Raw genomic sequence first — 17,992 nt, 5'->3', positions numbered from 1 at the left:
AGAACAATTGATTACAGTACACACAGGACATGAGGCGAGGTGGCAAACTCAATAGCCACCAGCAAATATAGTTTTGGCTAAGTTTGCTGTAGCCCATCAGCTATTTAGGCAGGAAAGCAACCTTCATTTTTCTGCTGTAAAAATAGGAAAACAGGAAATTAGAAAATGAAATTTTAAGCTTGCACACTTTGAAATGAACCACCCACTGTGGCCAGTGGATGAAAGAAATCGAGGTTCCTGTCAATTTGTACACATTTACCTCGCCTGTTCCACTTTTCAACCACATGAGTGCGCCCTTGCACTGCAAGCGGCACTGAATTAGCAGCAGTCTCTTTTTGAAGAGATACAATTATAAATGGACATTTAATATTTGTGTTAGCAGTGTAACAGAGGAGGTCCAACAATGCAGCATTTGAACTTGCACATGTTTATTCTTTTTTATTCAAAGAAAGACCAGTAAGCATAAAGACTGCATGGTAATTAATTGCATTTCAATACATTCTGAGCTATAAAAGTTTGTGTTTCAATTAGAAGTTTCACAAAGGAGGTTGTTTAGAAGACATTACTGTTGAAAGGAATCACACTTAATAATTCCCTGATTTCACAGAGTCCATTTAGTCCCTTTCCTCTAAGGCAGTTGGCTCTTAGCACAGATCTCAGACAAGCCCTTCCTTCCCTCAAACACAGCTAATTAATCGAGTGGCGGGTCTTCAAACTGATCAGAGATCAGTGCTAAAATACAACTTGCAACTGTTCCAAGTTACTCATCTTCAGCAAGAAGAGAAACATGGACAGGCACCACAGTCTGAAATTGAAAACATTGAAATAGACTACCGGTACTTGTAATGTAGCGACCATAGTCATTATTTTAGTTGCATAGTGCCTTAAAATGATCTGTAGACGTTCAAATAATTATATGCAGGCTGTCAGTTTCATCAGATGCAACACATGCAACACCGACTTCAAGAGCTATGCTAACATTATCGTGTGCCAACAGATCCTAAGGTTGACGTTCAAGAATACATGATATGACAAGGTTATGGTTTTTCCAGCTACAGATCATTTTCAAAGTACTATCCAAGTAAGGTATAACAAAAATAGCAATTTGGAGCAATTTGTTCAGCATCTCTTTTGCAAAGTTGACTTTCTTTCAAACTGATGATGACATTGGATCGACTGCAGTGTGATAAGGGCAACACTTACTTTATACACATCACAGTGTCAAAGTAGATGGGTTGACCCCTGAACTCACGAGCCTGTAGCCAGTGCTAGAATGTAAATCCTTCAAACACTTTCTCCACTTGGGACTTGAGTGGCCTTTTTGTGCCGTTTGTTTATAGAGAAAAAGAAGGAAAGAAAAATGCTAAGTTAACATTTCATTTGAATAAAAACATTCACACTCCTTCCTTGTACTCGGTCCCTCCCCCCTCCCGCACCCACTACATATAACCCCACCCCCCCCCCACCCCCCACATACCAAAAGAAGGCACCACAGCTTCTAAACAGAATCGTTGACCAATCAGAAGGACTTAATAAAACGACAGCGTTAAATAAAACCATTGACACAGCCTGCGAGGGGCTTCATTCACATTACCGACTAACAGCAGTCTCACCAGAGAGACAGAAACATTGGGACTAGAAAGACTCACTGTGTTATTCTCCACAGGCAGAAACAACTCTCAGTTTCAGTCCTATACTGAGACTGTCCGGGGAGGGGGGGGGGGGGGGGTAAGGGGGTCCGGGGTCAGAGTTGAACACTCTCTTCCTCTCCAGTAGAGGTTCTGCAGCAGGTTGCACTGTCCAGTATAGCTTGATGACTCCGCAGTCTTGAGACACCGGGGTTGATCACATGCACTGCAGCATGAGCAGATTCAAAGACAGGGGGCGCTGTCGCTACATGACAACAAGCCACCTCCACCATGTAAAAGCTGTTGTGTCTGTGTGTGCTCTATGTTCACTGTATCATCACATCCAGCCCTTTTCTTCGCGGGGCGAGCGAGGGTCCAGAGGGGCGAGGGTCCAGAGGGTCACTACATCACCTTACTTCACTTCCTGCAGGTGTCCGCAAGGCGAAATAAATTAAAAGTCAAATTGAGGAACGTCTTGTGTGTCTAGTTTGTGTTTTTTTTTTTTTTTCCCTCACATTCTGGATTTAGAGGTGCCTTTTTCTCTTCCAGCGGTATCCTGGCTTAGAATTTCCCACTTCCCCAAACATTCACATGATCCAAGTCTATTCAGTCACTGGATACTCCCCTCCCCCCCTTGCAGAAAACTCTGCATCTCCCTAGCAGAGCGGTGAAACTCGAGACCAGCAGCAACTAGACATGAGGAGAGGAGGAGGAGGAGGAGGATATAGATAAGCGGTCCATCTCTCTCTTTCTCCATCGCTCTCTCTCTCTCTCAGTTGGCTCCTCTAGTTGACCTTGTCTTGGAAAATGTACAGGTTGTTGGTGGCCGCGACAGCGATGATGTTCTCGTGCGGGTGCCACGTGGTGTGGAGGATCTTCTTACTGAAGTCGAGGCTGTCCACGCTGATCTCATCCTTACGTCGTTTACCACCGACGCTCACCTGGTGGGCAGCAACAGGGATAAGGGGCCACAGTGAGATTTAGAAGTATTTAAAATACATATCGTTTAAAAGCCGGTCGATGATCGCTTAACATCTATCTAAGCATATGAAAGCGATCTTAAAGTTTCGATTCATCGCTTTCTTTTTTACCGCAACACCAACATTTTTGAACAGCGCAGGTTTAAACTTGGGTTTGACTGTTTTTTCCTGGATGAAATGAAAAATGAAAAATAAAGTAATTTGAGATATTGTTGAAAATTGTTGTGATGAGATCGGCCGTACCTTCCGCGGCTTGAGGATGGCTCTGGGCTTGCTATTCTCCCTGGATGCTTCCAGAGTGACGTCGCGCTTGGTGTTCCGGTCAAACATTCGGAAGAAGTTGTTGTAGGAGCCCGTCATGATGACACTGAGGACGAGCAGAGGAGAGAGTTTATCCAGGTGAGTGTGTGGATGGATGAATGGAGGGATGGGTGGGTGGATGGATTGATAGGGAAGAAAGCTCACCTGTCTGATCCATTCCAGACACACTCAAATTTGTCAAAGATGCAGTCGTTCTCATACAGAGAACAAAGTTTGCCCCGTAAATAGTCATGAACCTGGAAAACAAACGGTAGAAACATGAATTTATTGTATGCATTAAATAGGATCAATAATGAGAATAATAATAATAATCAATAATAGGTTTGTGTGTCAAAAAGAAGAACCTGTGTTACTGATTTGTCTACATTGCTTCATTATTACAGTGACACTACATCACTCGATGACAACATAACCAGGTGCCTGACAGATGACAGAACCACTAATAATTGATTGCACTTATAGAGCGCCTTTTAGATCCTCAAAGCACTTCAAATATCAGGGGAGGCTTTTTAGATCCTCAAAGCACTTCACATATCAGGGGAGGGGAACTCCTGGGGAACTCCCCCCAATTAAGTAACGAGGGATGATTAGGACGCCACGATTGAAGGAAGGCCTGTGTGGGAATTTAGCCAGAGAACCGGGGTTACACCCCTCAGGGCACCGGGGTTACACCTCTACTGTTGTGAAGAGTGCCGATGGGATCTTTAATGACCACGGAGAGTCAGGACCTCGGTTTAACGTCTCATCCGAAGGACGGTGCTCACTCACAGGACAGAGTCCCCTGTCTCTGCCCTGGGGCAATGGGGGGGATTATTCATGAGACCACAGGGGAGAGCGCCTCCTACTGGTCCTCCAACACCACTTCCAGCACAAGTCTCCCATCCAAGGAGGATCCTAGGCCAGACCTGCTTATCTGCCCCAGGAAAGCCAGTAATGTAATGCAGGAGCCACATCTGCCCGGTTCCTCTCACCTAAGCAGGTTCTCAGATTTAACAGCATTTAAGATTCATCACTTTGCCTTTCAGTGCTCCACCATGCAACCTTAAGCCCCAATACCAGATGCTCTACTTCCAGTAATCCCGTCAGACGGAGTGTGACCTATGCTAAGTTGCTAGGCAGCAGGTGACGGTGGAGCTGCGATTGGACAGCGAATCCCCCCCCTGAGCCTAACTGATGACCTTATCAATCATGACCTGCCCTAAGATGGCTTCCTCTGATCGGACGGTGTGGATCTGACCCCGGTGACCACACAGTGGGAGGTTCTGCCCTTCAGGTTGCACCCAGCACTATCGCTCTTCCTGTGGACAGTCAGCTCAATAAGCCCTCCTGGGGTAATTGCTGAAGATGACAGGCTTACGGATTGGCGGGGCGATAGTGGAACAGGATTACGTTGAGTGATTAGACTGAAATCAATAGAGAGTTTAATTTGATCTGTAACTAACCTTTACTCACTAAATTGACCAGCCCGAGAATTGGCTTTACCAGATGTCGTACGTACCTGGTAGGTCTCAAGTGGTTTGCTCTCCATGTGAAGGTCCCACACCTTGACCGTGAGGTAGTCCCTTGTCATCAGGTAGCGCCCGCTGTGGCTGAACTTCACGTCGGAGATGGACGAGATGATCTCAGAGAAGAAGGAGCGCGTGGATGGATCCTCTGGTTCCTCGAAATCTGAGAGAAAGGTAAGGCGGTTATTTTCTGACGGAGGTCGCAGCATTTGCACTGCGGGAGGTCTGCGCTTAAAAGAGATGCTGTTTCCCCCCCCGCAACTCTTTCTATGAATCATTCATTGTGAGAAAACATAACACAGATTTTGGTTGGGCCGTCGTTAGTGAAGCAGTAACAGCACAACATTGTCTGCGTGTGGGGTTTGCTACAGCAGCTGGATGTCTTCAGTGGCTTCTCTCTCTGTGTGCTTAGGGGGACAGCAGCCGTGGGTCAACATGCTGGGTAAATATTGGTTATGATTCATATTGATTCTGGCAGCTGCAGATCTGTGTGCAGGCCAGCACACTGGGGATGAAAGCCAGGCATTCCATCGTTAGCTGTCAAGCTATTGTGCCCCATCTCTCCTCCCACCCTCCTCTCTCCTGCCACCCTCCTCTCCTCTCTCCTCCCACCCTCCTCTCATCCCTCTCTTCTCTCCTCCTCCCACCCTCCCCTCCTCTCTCCTCCCACCCTCCTCTCTCTCCTCCTCTCTGTCCTCCCACCATCTTCTCCTCTCTTCCCATCCTCCCCTCCTCTCTCCTCCCACCATCTTCTCCTCTCTCTTCCCATCCTCCCCTCCTCTCTCCTCCTCTCTCTCCTGCCACCCTCCCCTCCTCTCTCCTCCCACCCTCCTCTCATCCCTCTCTCCTCTCCTCCTCCCCCCTCTGCTGAGAATGGGAGAATAGCTCTGTGATGTGTCGATGGGGAGTCTAACGAGGGATGCGGTGTGAGAGAGATGAAAAAATGGGGGGATGAGGGAGGGATGAGAGAAACAAATCAATGTCAAAGTGCTGGGCCCATTTGAGCCCTGCTGGATTTCTGTGTGTGTATGAATGAGTGTGCGCCAAATTGTGCATGTATATATGCATCTGTGTGTGTGTGTGTGTGTGTGTGTGTCTGTGTGTGTGTGTGTGTGTGTGTGTGTGTGTGTGTGTGTGTGTGTGTGTGTCAGACAGTGAGATGCGTCCCTGCCCTCTCCTGGGGTGTATAATAGGGCCCCTGGGGAGTCGGCAGGGGGGCTGTTTCGTCCCTCGCTCTCTGGCCCGGGGCTCAGCGCCCCCCCCCCCCACACACACACACACCCCACACACACACACACCCCACACACACACACACACACACACACACACACACACACACCCCACCAGCCCCCCAAAGTAAGCCACCCCTCCCTACATCCATCCATCCTCTCTCTCTAACTCTGATTGATTCCAGCAGGCTCCAGGACACCTCACAGATTTATTGGTGTGGGAGTGGGAGGGGATACAGTATGAGTGTATATTGTGTGTGTGTGTGTGTGTGTGTGTGTGTGTGTGTGTGTGTGTGTGTGTGTGTGTGGAGGATGAGCTGTGTGTGTGTGTGTGTGTGTGTGTGTGTGTGTGTGTGTGGAGGATGAGCTGTGTGTGTGTGTGTGTGTGTGTGTGTGTGTGTGTGCGCGAGGGAGGGAGGGAGGGTATTATCCATTGCTCTGAGCGATATGAGCTCATGCAGTGAGAGAGTAGATCCGTATTAACCGACCTGTCCTAAGGCAAACGGGTGCACCTGCCTGCTGTGTGTGTATGTGTGTGTGTGTGTGTGTGTGTGTGTGTGTGTGTGTGTGTCAGTGTGTGCGTGTGTGGGGTGTGTGTCAGTGTGTGCGTGTGTGGGGTGCACCCTAGCGCTGCATGTCTGGCCAAGCACCTGTCAAGGAATGGCGAGCGCGGGCACGTCAATATAATCAGAGCACAACAGACACAGGCGGCTGTGGCTACACCGTGACTGCGGCTGTGGCTACACCGTGACTTTGAATATTGTTTCCTCCCCCCAGCCTGCCTGCCTGTCTGTCTGTCTGTCTGTCTGCCTGCCTGTCTGTCTGTCTGTCTGCCTGCCTGTCTGCCTGTCTGTCTGTCTGCCTGCCTGCCTGCCTGCCTGTCTGCCTGCCTGTCTGCCTACCTGTCTGTCTGCCTGTCTGCCTGCCTGCCTGCCTGTCTGTCTGCCTGCCTGTCTGCCTGCCTGCCTGTCTGCCTGCCTATCTGCCTGTCTGTCTGCCTGCCTGCCTGTCTGCCTGTCTGCCTGCCTGCCTGTCTGTCTGCCTGCCTGTCTGCCTGCCTATCTGCCTGTCTGTCTGCCTGCCTGCCTGTCTGCCTGTCTGCCTGCCTGCCTGTCTGTCTGCCTGCCTGTCTGTCTGTCTGTCTGCCTGCCTGTCTGTCTGCCTGCCTGCCGCAAGATCCCCAAATCCCACCTGTGTTTCAATTCAGCCCCAAATGCTCATATCCAATTGAACAGGATGTATGAGCGCACGGTCCAGTGAACGCGTCAATATGGCCGAGGAAATAACTGGCATTATTGAACAACAAGGTGTGACCATGAGGGACTAATGTGATTGCTCTTAAGCCATTGATTTTCCAGCTAAAATGTCAATGTATTCATTATTCATTCCATCAGGAGAGAGTGTGCATGACGTTAAGCTCAGGAGAGAGTGTGCATGACGTTAAGCTCAGGAGAAAGCCTGCATTGTTTGAGACTGAGAGATTTATTGATGAGCGAGTAGTTATCAATCGTAGCATATTGAGCCGCCTGGAGGCTGCGTGTCGGCGCCACACAAAGGCCAAATACTGAATGTGAATTAGCCACCATGAACAGGCTGCTCTCATCCTCTGTCTTTCTGTTAGTCTGTGTTCTCTATCTCTGTTTCCATCTCCCATTCCTTCTTGAAATCCCATAATACTTTTTTTTATTTGCATAATCTATATATAAATTTGGCAATGTGGACTCTGTTTTGTCCGGCCACAGCTATGCCGTGTTACGTGCGATCGGGCTGAAACTTTCTGGAAGTGTAAAGAGCACCCGTGCAGGTGACCTGACGGAGCCAAATTTTTAAAATTAGGGCAGATGAATTGCCCTAAGGCTGTTTGCCTTAAGGCTGAGGCTATAGTTCAGTGATGATGTCACTGATGACATCAGTTAAGTTAAGTTAAGTTATCCTTTATTTATCCCCTTGGGGAAATTCATCCTCTGCATTTGACCCATCCTCTACTAGGAACCTTCCTAGAACTAGGAGCAGTGGGCAGCCGCAGTGCAGCGCCCGGGGACCAACTCCAGTTCTTTTGCCAGTACCTTGGTCAAGGGCACTGACAGGAGTATTAACCCTAACATACGGTACATGTTTTTCTTGATGGTGGGAGGAAACCGGAGCACCCGGAGAAAACCCACACGGACACGGGGATCAGCCAGCATCAGAGGCCGCGTACCAGCCGAGCGGCGGCCGAGCTGCATTATGCGAGCTGCAGGGCCAGCTCGGCGAGCTGCAGAACGGCTGAGCCCGCGCGGCGGGCGGGACTAGGAATCGAGCTCGCGTAGCACGCGAGATGCCTAGTTTTAATTAAAACGGACAAACACAAGAAGACAGCACAAGATTTAAAAAAGTAAGAATGGGGAGTAAAAACAATTATAATAGTAAAAGTTATCACATCAAAGCAACTATATAAATTGTTAGGCTCCTCAGGCAGGTTTTACCAAGCCACACCTTCGTTTCTGTCACTCTGCTGGTACTCACATTTGCAGTGTTTGTCGCAGAGTGCTGCCTCTCTCATGTCACACAGGCGTATGGAGCCCTTGCTGCTGCTGTAGGCGAAGGTGTGACACTGCTGGGGGTGAAACTCTGCCGAGGTGATCACCTCCGTCAGCTCCTCCATGTTGGACGGCTTGATGTCCACAATGTCTGGGAGACAGGCGCTAAGGAAGAACTACAACTTCTACACCACTGCTAAGGACTAATATGGCTCACGTGGTACATCGTGCAGTGGCTGGACAATTCTTCTTTCAGACCCCACAAATGCACTGGTCTTTCTGGTGTTAACACACACACAGGTTTATATGTGTCTTTGTGAGGATGGGTCTTCTCCAACCACTATTTTTGGCATCTATAAAAGGTCTCAAACATAGAAAAGACACAAATAAGAAACGTCTCCATTGATCCGTGTGTGAGCCGGCAAGAGGATACTGAAGCTGCGGTCGGTGATTTCGAGGTTCCACAGGTTCACCCTGAGGTCGTCTGTGGAGATGTAGGTCTGAAGGTCGGAGTTGACAGAGATGGAGTTGATGTGGTAGGTGTGGGCGTTGCTGAACACACGGCGGGCCGTGGCCTCCACCATCAGGTCCATCGGCTGCAGCACCGGCACCTACAGGGCGAAGAAATATTAAAATCAGTCTTCTTAAAAGGATTTTCGTATCGTAGCACTATTTCATTTACTGTAAAGCCATTTCCCTACTGGGCATCCCTGATCTTTAGGTGTGTACATACAGTAGCGTGTGTTTGTGTGTGTATGTCAGTAGCATGTGTATGTGAGTGTGTGTATATACAGTAGTGTGTGTTTGTGTGTGTGTGTATGTGAGTGCGTGTATATACAGTAGCGTGTGTGTGTTTGTGTGTGTATGTGAGTGCGTGTATATACAGTAGCGTGTGTTTGTGTGTGTATGTGAGTGTGTGTATATACAGTAGCGTGTGTTTGTGTGTGTATGTGAGTGCGTGTATATACAGTAGCGTGTGTTTGTGTGTGTATGTGAGTGTGTGTATATACAGTAGCGTGTGTTTGTGTGTGTATGTGAGTGTGTGTATATACAGTAGCGTGTGTTTGTGTGTGTATGTGAGTGTGTGTATATACAGTAGCGTGTGTTTGTGTGTGTATGTGAGTGTGTGTATATACAGTAGCGTGTGTTTGTGTGTGTATGTGAGTGTGTGTATATACAGTAGCGTGTGTTTGTGTGTGTATGTGAGTGTGTGTATATACAGTAGCGTGTGTTTGTGTGTGTATGTGAGTGTGTGTATATACAGTAGCGTGTGTTTGTGTGTATGTGAGTGTGTGTATATACAGTAGCGTGTGTTTGTGTGTGTATGTGAGTGTGTGTATATACAGTAGCGTGTGTTTGTGTGTGTATGTGAGTGTGTGTATATACAGTAGCGTGTGTTTGTTTGTGTGTGTGTGTACAGTAGCGTGTGTTTGTGTGTGTGTGTGTATGTGGAAACCAAAAGTGAATGCCTCCAGGGAGGCATTATGACATTTGCTGCACAGATCTTAATGAAACAGAGACAGAATTCAGATCGCGGCTGTGATTGAAGGACTGTGAATATCTGCTGTGTTGTGGTCACGTCTTCCTCTCTCTCTCTCTCTCTTTTTCCTACATACATAACTTAATAACTCATCCCTGCTCTCCTGTGTGTGTGTGTGTGTGTGAGAGAGAGAGAGAGAGAGAGAGAAAGAGAGCGAGAGCTGTCAGATGGAGAGAAGAGAGGAAACAAGGGAGGATGAGAGAAAGAGAGAGAGATACAGAGAGAGAGAGAGAGAGAGAGAGAGAGAGAGAGAGAGAGAGAGAGAGAGAGAGATGGCCCGAGGGCATCGCTAAGCCCTGCTGTGGAATGATAACTGAACTCTGCAGAATTGAGATGAGGCTCACACACACACGCACACGCACACACACACACGCACGCACATGCACACACACACACACACACACACACACACACACACACACACACACACACACACACACACACACACACACAGACACACACACACACACACACACACACACACACACACACACACACACACAGACACACACACACACACACACACACACACACAGAAACACACACACACACAGACACACACACACACACACACACGCACACACACACACACACACACACACACACACACACACACACACACACACACACACACAGCATTGCTCTGTCTTCAAAGAGGCCTAGCACCAGTCTGTGCGCAGCCCCCCGGTGGCCAGATAAAACCCAGACAAAGACAGAAGGGAGGGGAGGCAGAGAGGAGAACAAATCGACTGCTCCTTCCCTTTTCTCTGCCTCCATCTCCACACAGACAGAGAGACATGGCCGCGCAGCAGGCTGCTGTATCTCCACACAGACAGAGAGACATGGCCGCGCAGCAGGCTGCTGTATCTCCACACAGACAGAGAGACATGGCCGCGCAGCAGGCTGCTGTCTCTCCATGGGTGTCACTTCATTTCCATGTCTTTCACCGGGCGTCCGGAGAGACATGCAGCACATTAACCCGTAACCCCTAACACTGACAGCTACACTGTTCAGCCTGCCCCTTCCCCTTCCCGGGGCCTCTTCAAATTATTCACAATTTAATATTTTAAACTATATTGAATATTTTAAACAATATTGAATATTTTAAACCGGCATTGAGACAACTGCCATTTAAAAAAAGAAAAGAAAAGTGACACATACAATTAACAAAAATCTATCGGTAACAAAAAATTAGTGACAAGTCTCCAATTGACAAAACGCATAAAGAAAGTGAAAAAAATCAAATATCCCAATATTTTTGACCAAATACCTTGATATCGATATTGCGACAATATTGGTGCTTTCTCTCAAAATATCTACATAATGAGATTTTTGATCATCGTTCCTCAGTAATGTGGATATAATGAGTAAGTGGGTAAAGGCAAATAATAGAACAGTGTGGTTCTACTACTACTACTGCTACTGTTCTGCAGCCTTTATCAGGAAAAGATAACACGTATGCCATATATCACATACTACAATATCCCTAATCTAAAACTATATCTAATCTCATATCACAATATCGATATATTGCCCAGCCCTACGTGTATCCTTTACATGTTAAAGAGGTATCGATCGATGAACATCAGATTATAATTTAGAGGCTCTTTTTCCTTACATTTTTTTTTTTACGATAACACTTTTCAACTCGACCCCTTGAATTATTATTCCCACCTCTCCCTCCTCCTCCTCCCAGCGCACACAGATTTCACGGCCCCTAAACAGGATTGCCACAGTCCCGGCCGCTCCTCCAGGTTGCTATGATCCCCCGGCCAGCCAGACAAAGAGGGACAGACACGCTGAACACACCACTTAATCTATCATGGCAGGGACGGAGAGGGGAGAGCGCAGTACACACACGCATGCACGCGCGCACACACACACACACACACACACACACGCACGCACGCGCAGATTGCCCTGTCTGTCTCTGGCCGCTTTGTGTGAAAATTAAAGACCAGGAGGTAGTGGAGTGATAAGGAGGAGAGAGTGAGAGACATAGAGAGAGAGAGTGTGAGTGAGTGAGAGAGTGAGAAGACAGAGGATGATCTGCTACATGGTATTCATCTCACTGCACATATCGACCACCCTCTTCTTCACTCTCCTCTGAGTCCTGAGCCACTGACTACTGGGTGTGTTTTCTGCTGACAGCAAATCAGTATTGGAACTGAGCATAATGATATTCATCATGTATTTAAATGGAAAACTGCATCAATTGTGAGCAATACTGACATGTGTGGCTGGATATTAAGTATATTTGTACATAGGCATGACTGAAGGCTATAATAGCATAGTGTAGCGATACCAGTGCCCTTGAAGTGATACTGATAGATACCGATAGAGTACCTACTTTCATTTGATTTGATTATCCTACTTCATTCATTCATTCAACTCCATCACATACACCGCGCTCGACTTCACCACCTGTATGGGTTGTAGCTGCTGCAGTAGACTGGGCCAAAGGCCAATCACACGTCACATTTGAAGAACGCTTGTGGCGATTGGCTGCGAGCAAAACCATACAAATAGTTTTTTTCCCCTAGATCTGTGTATAAAAAAAAGGATCGAATGCAGGTATCCTTTCACTGGAGAAGTTTCGATAATACTTGGGACTGGGTTATTTCGGTACCGATACCCAATCCTAATAATGTGTGAATGATAAAACACAAAAACAAAAACATTTCAGCAGTTAAAGCAGCTATGAGGAACTTTGAACTGGTTACGAAACAGTCTAAATTTAATACTGACATCTCTTGGGGCGGCTTTAGCTCAGGAGGTAGAGCGGGTCGGCCAATGACGCAAGGGTTGGCGGTTCGATCCCCGCTCCCTCCCAGCTGCTGTCGCTGTGTCCTTGGGCAAGACACTTAACCCTCCTTGCTCCCGATGGTGTGTAGGCACCCTGCGTGGCAGCCTGCCGCCATCGGTGTATGAATGGGTGAATGTAGACTATCTACTGATTGTAAAGCGCTTTGGATAAAAGCGCTATATAAATGCAGGCCATTTACCTAGCTACACCAGAAAATGAGCCCTTCAGCGAGGAGAGAGACTGGTGATTTCTATAGTTATTCTAAACGCCTGTAAGCTGGCCGTGCAGAGCGGGACTTCCTGTGTTTGCATCCGTGCGATACTGGTTGTAATTTTTGTTGAAGAAATAACGTTAACCTTATGCAGTAAATAAACCAGAGGGGGGATGCTCACTGACTCGGCCTGTCGCAGCTCCTGCCGACCCACAGCGGGAGGAGACTCTGTGTTCAGGAAATGCAGTCTTCGTTACGGGAGAACACTACCGCTTTTGTCCAGAGGGGCCGCTAAAATCAACGCAAACTGAAAGTTCCTCGTAGCTGCTTTAATGCAGGGCTCAATTAAGACTGCGTAAACGAGATGGTCCTGTTTGAGCTGTTCCTGTTCACACTAGCTGATGTGCACACTGAGGAGTTTGGGCTCTTCCCTTGTGCACAGCTTTATACCTTTATACTAGGCCTGCACGATATGAGGAAAATCTGCGATGTGCGATAACATTGTTCAATATAGCGATGAAAGTATGCATATTAGCTATACAGTTCCTATGTCTTTCTGCTTTAATAATGCTAACATAGATAGACCCCAAACATAGCCTATATGCCCACTGAATAAAGAAATGAAATACACACTGACTCTAGCTGAGACTACACACAGCGTGTTTGGGCTTTGGCAGAGGGGCGGAGCGCACTGTTGCAAGGGAAAGGTGTGCGCTGGATTTACAACACAAGACAAAATGATCAGATGCTGAGTGGGAATGCATGCTGCATGTAAATAAAACCACCTTTGTTATTCATTGCGTTTCAGGCAGTCTTTGCGATGTGTTTATTGCGCATGTTCATATTGCGATGACGATGAAAATATGATTATTGTGCAGCCCTATTTTATACCTTCGTACCTTGGCTTCTGTACTAGCCTTCCCATCGATTTGGTGGTAAATCAGGCCAAAGGCTTTTTTATTTTCACGTCTTTGAACGGAGGAATTGCCTTTAAATACCATGGAGCTTTAACTCAGTTTTGGTTAGGATGTGCATGAAGATTGAATTGGCAACATGCCTTTAGAACATTTATTGGATAAAGACATAGTAACTTACACTTAATAGCCTATTCCACATTTTTGCCTATAAGAAAATCATTTAAATAATTGTTCTCTCTCTATGTAAATTTTAAGTCCACGCCTGAATTATTTACAAAGTGTTATAAAGCATGGTGCATTATGAGGGTTCATAATTATCTGCTCTCATAAACTATTTAGAGCAACTGTATAAACTGCAGTTTTCGTTTCTTGCCCCCGTGGGTAAGCACATCATAATTACAGTTTTATGGCTTTCCATTCCCTAAATGGCAGAAACCCAGTTTACCAGTCTACCGGGGCTCGATTTCTACAGGATTCATCTTATTTATTTACTTTATTATCTTATTATTTAAATACCTGCCATTTGCCCACTGCCGAAAAGTATTATTTCAACACCCCAGCTAAAAAAAACATAGATGGAAATACACATTTTAAGTTCACATTCCATTCTCAATGAACAATATAGAATACAGTAAAATAAAAACATGTCGGAAAAGTAATCATGCTCCATGTTTTTTTTAAATCTGAATATTTGGTTCGGTTCAATATTCAGTGTAGTGTGAATGCTTGAGAAAACAGTGTATCATTATAGTTGTCTTTAGAGTTGTCGTTCTCGGTGTGAACGGGCCCTTGGACTGAGTTGTGTGTGTGTGTGGCCTCTCACCCGCAGTGAGGTAATGGTTGACGGGTCTCTGATCCGTCCATCCTCGTCCTTCAGGTTGTAGCCCTCTGGACGCTTGTCTCTCTCACTGATCTTCCACAGCTTCACTGTCTTGTCTGGGAGGGAGGGATAGATCACACACACACACACACACACACACACACACACACACACACGCACGCACACACACGCACACACAAAATACAGTTAGAACATGCCTCACTACAGCGAATGCGAGATGCAGGAAGGCTGCGGGGGGTTGGGTGGGCAATCTGGCATGTATCTGGACAGCAGCCAGCTAGAGTGATGAATGTTGCCTGCTGTGTACATTCTGATGTCGCTGATATCAAATCTACAAGTTGACTCGGTTTCCCTGATGAACGCTTCAACCTGAAAAAGGTATCAGGACTCGTTCAGGTTTTGCGTTACATAAACGGCACTTACGATCCTCTTTCTCGGTCTAGTGAATTGGACGGCAGCACCAGTCGTTTTTTTTTAATGTATTTCTCTGTGGTGTCTGTTGGTGTCGGGGGGCTGCGAGCGAGGCCATCGCCACAGGACCCTCCACCATCTGCTCCAGCCACCCCTAGCACTTCTGTGGCGGCCATGCATGAAGCTCACAATCTGCAAGACGTCTCTCCGCTGACGTGTGTGTGTCTCCTTGAGTAAATGTGTTGTGTGTGTGCGTGTGTGTCTTTGAGTGTGTGGGTGTGTGTGTGCGCGCGCGCACACGCGTGCGTGCGTGTGTATGTTCCATGTTGCATGAAGTTTTCAATCTGAAAGGCTTCTGCTGGTAGCGCTGGCTCAGTCAAGTGGAACACATGTAGATAAAATGGCCAAAAGGACATTTTCATGCAATATTAATACCTTTGCTCTGAGGAGAAATACACCTCTTTTTAAATAGTATTATCATCCGTGCATACGTCCACTCTGGAAAGTGAGGATTGAACTCTGCTCTGGGTTGTCATTGTTATTGGCAAGGCTAAGCCTATCTTTAAACATGCCATGCTTTAAACATGTATCTCATGATACATTACCACTGGTTTTCCTTTCAGCCGTGACGATAGAGACACTGCGGAGCGCGTCATCGTTCAGAAACCACGCCCCAAAACTCCCCCCCAATCCTGGCGTTCTCCTACTGTGTGTCGCATGGTCGGTACACACAACGATCATATATACGGAAGATGAACACAACTTACTTCCTTGACACTTCTCGCCAATTCCCAATGGCTTCCTTGTTTTGCTCGGGAGTACAAAAATACTTTAATAGGCAATTTTTGTTGTTGTCTGCGCAGCCCCACCACCACACAACAGCTTTGAGCTAGCTTCAAGGAAAATGACGCTGGTGTATGGAAGTGAATGGAGCGCTTTCCCCCGTGATGGGCGTGGCCTATTTCATGCAGTGTCTCTATGGCGGCACAGGATTTTGCCACTTGTGTCTTTCCTTCCTACACTAGCTCCTTCCTTGCCTACCATTGGTGGAGAGCAGGAAGTAGGCGGCGTTCTGCTGCGGGAGCCATCTGATCTTGTTGATCTTCTCCTCGATCTCCAAACTCTTCAGGTAGTCAAACTCGGGCTCGTGGCTCTGGAAGGTGCTGTAGACATTGTACTCCCCTCGACGCTGGGGCTGGCTCTTACTCTGTGACGGGGGCGAGCAGAGGGAGAAAGACAGTTGGACCTGCTGCGTATCTCTGATTGTTTCCCAGAATCTGAGACTATAATGGTGAATTTCATTCCTTATCCGACATTTGAAAAGATTGAAACCAACGCTCACAAAATCATTGCTGGCATGAATTCTAAATACTATACTGTAGTAGGTCATTTTAAGACTATGCCTGGCAAAAGAGTTCCATTTTTGAGAGTATAACCATCTGTATTTTTGATGGATAAAACAGCATTTTGGAATGAAAATTTGATGGTTGGTTGGTTGCCATTTATCGTCTTGCAACCAATCTTTACCCAAAGTTTGGTGTTTCAAGACTCTGTCAATTGCCCAAGGCAGTAGATCAGTGTGATTAGTGTTAGGTTACCTCCTGGTAGATCAGTGTGATTAGTGTTAGGTTACCTCCTGGTAGATCAGTGTGATTAGTGTTAGGTTACCTCCTGGTGGTAGATCAGTGTGATTAGTGTTAGGTTACCTCCTGGTAGAGCAGTGTGATTAGTGTTAGGTTACCTCCTGGTAGAGCAGTGTGATTAGTGTTAGGTTACCTCCTGGTAGATCTATGTGATTAGTGTTAGGTTACCTCCTGGTAGAGCAGTGTGATTAGTGTTAGGTTACCTCCTGGTAGAGCAGTGTGATTAGTGTTAGGTTACCTCCTGGTAGAGCAGTGTGATTAGTGTTAGGTTACCTCCTGGTAGAGCAGTGTGATTAGTGTTAGGTTACCTCCTGGTAGAGCAGTGTGATTAGTGTTAGGTTACCTCCTGGTAGAGCAGTGTGATTAGTGTTAGGTTACCTCCTGGTGGTAGAGCAGTGTGATTAGTGTTAGGTTACCTCCTGGTAGAGCAGTGTGATTAGTGTTAGGTTACCTCCTGGTAGATCAGTGTGATTAGTGTTAGGTTACCTCCTGGTAGATCAGTGTGATTAGTGTTAGGTTACCTCCTGGTAGAGCAGTGTGATTAGTGTTAGGTTACCTCCTGGTAGAGCAGTGTGATTAGTGTTAGGTTACCTCCTGGTGGTAGAGCAGTGTGATTAGTGTTAGGTTACCTCCTGGTAGATCTATGTGATTAGTGTTAGGTTACCTCCTGGTAGAGCAGTGTGATTAGTGTTAGGTTACCTCCTGGTAGAGCAGTGTGATTAGTGTTAGGTTACCTCCTGGTAGATCAGTGTGATTAGTGTTAGGTTACCTCCTGGTGGTAGATCAGTGTGATTAGTGTTAGGTTACCTCCTGGTAGAGCAGTGTGATTAGTGTTAGGTTACCTCCTGGTGGTAGAGCAGTGTGATTAGTGTTAGGTTACCTCCTGGTAGAGCAGTGTGATTAGTGTTAGGTTACCTCCTGGTAGAGCAGTGTGATTAGTGTTAGGTTACCTCCTGGTGGTAGATCAGTGTGATTAGTGTTAGGTTACCTCCTGGTAGATCAGTGTGATTAGTGTTAGGTTACCTCCTGGTAGATCAGTGTGATTAGTGTTAGGTTACCTCCTGGTAGATCAGCGTGATTAGTGTTAGGTTACCTCCTGGTAGATCAGTGTGATTAGTGTTAGGTTACCTCCTGGTAGATCAGTGTGATTAGTGTTAGGTTACCTCCTGGTGGTAGATCAGTGTGATTAGTGTTAGGTTACCTCCTGGTGGTAGATCAGTGTGATTAGTGTTAGGTTACCTCCTGGTAGAGCAGTGTGATTAGTGTTAGGTTACCTCCTGGTAGAGCAGTGTGATTAGTGTTAGGTTACCTCCTGGTGGTAGAGCAGTGTGATTAGTGTTAGGTTACCTCCTGGTAGAGCAGTGTGATTAGTGTTAGGTTACCTCCTGGTAGATCAGTGTGATTAGTGTTAGGTTACCTCCTGGTGGTAGATCAGTGTGAT

The 17,992-nt window shown here is 46.7% G+C and overlaps 1 protein-coding gene across 1 annotated transcript in view; it reads right to left on the bottom strand.

The window, feature by feature from the left end:
- Nucleotides 1-1,439: 1,439 nt before the first annotated feature.
- The window catches only part of ppp2r2ba (protein phosphatase 2, regulatory subunit B, beta a), a 61,105-nt gene continuing 44,552 nt past the window's right edge, over nucleotides 1,440-17,992 (bottom strand). The window contains exons 3-10 of the mRNA XM_083652461.1: nucleotides 15,950-16,115; nucleotides 14,480-14,592; nucleotides 8,616-8,793; nucleotides 8,169-8,333; nucleotides 4,428-4,597; nucleotides 3,074-3,165; nucleotides 2,852-2,975; nucleotides 1,440-2,569 (exon numbers count right to left, since the gene is read on the bottom strand). Of these exons, the coding sequence (XP_083508587.1) occupies nucleotides 2,414-2,569; nucleotides 2,852-2,975; nucleotides 3,074-3,165; nucleotides 4,428-4,597; nucleotides 8,169-8,333; nucleotides 8,616-8,793; nucleotides 14,480-14,592; nucleotides 15,950-16,115 (1,164 nt within the window). The 3' untranslated portion in view covers nucleotides 1,440-2,413. The remainder of the gene's footprint in view (nucleotides 2,570-2,851; nucleotides 2,976-3,073; nucleotides 3,166-4,427; nucleotides 4,598-8,168; nucleotides 8,334-8,615; nucleotides 8,794-14,479; nucleotides 14,593-15,949; nucleotides 16,116-17,992) is intronic.

Source organism: Poromitra crassiceps, assembly GCF_964638095.1.
Source record: "Poromitra crassiceps genome assembly, chromosome: 15".
Classification (NCBI taxonomy): domain Eukaryota; kingdom Metazoa; phylum Chordata; class Actinopteri; order Beryciformes; family Melamphaidae; genus Poromitra; species Poromitra crassiceps.
The sequence above is the reverse complement of the archived record's forward strand: the minus strand, read 5'-3'. Positions and strand labels throughout refer to the sequence as shown.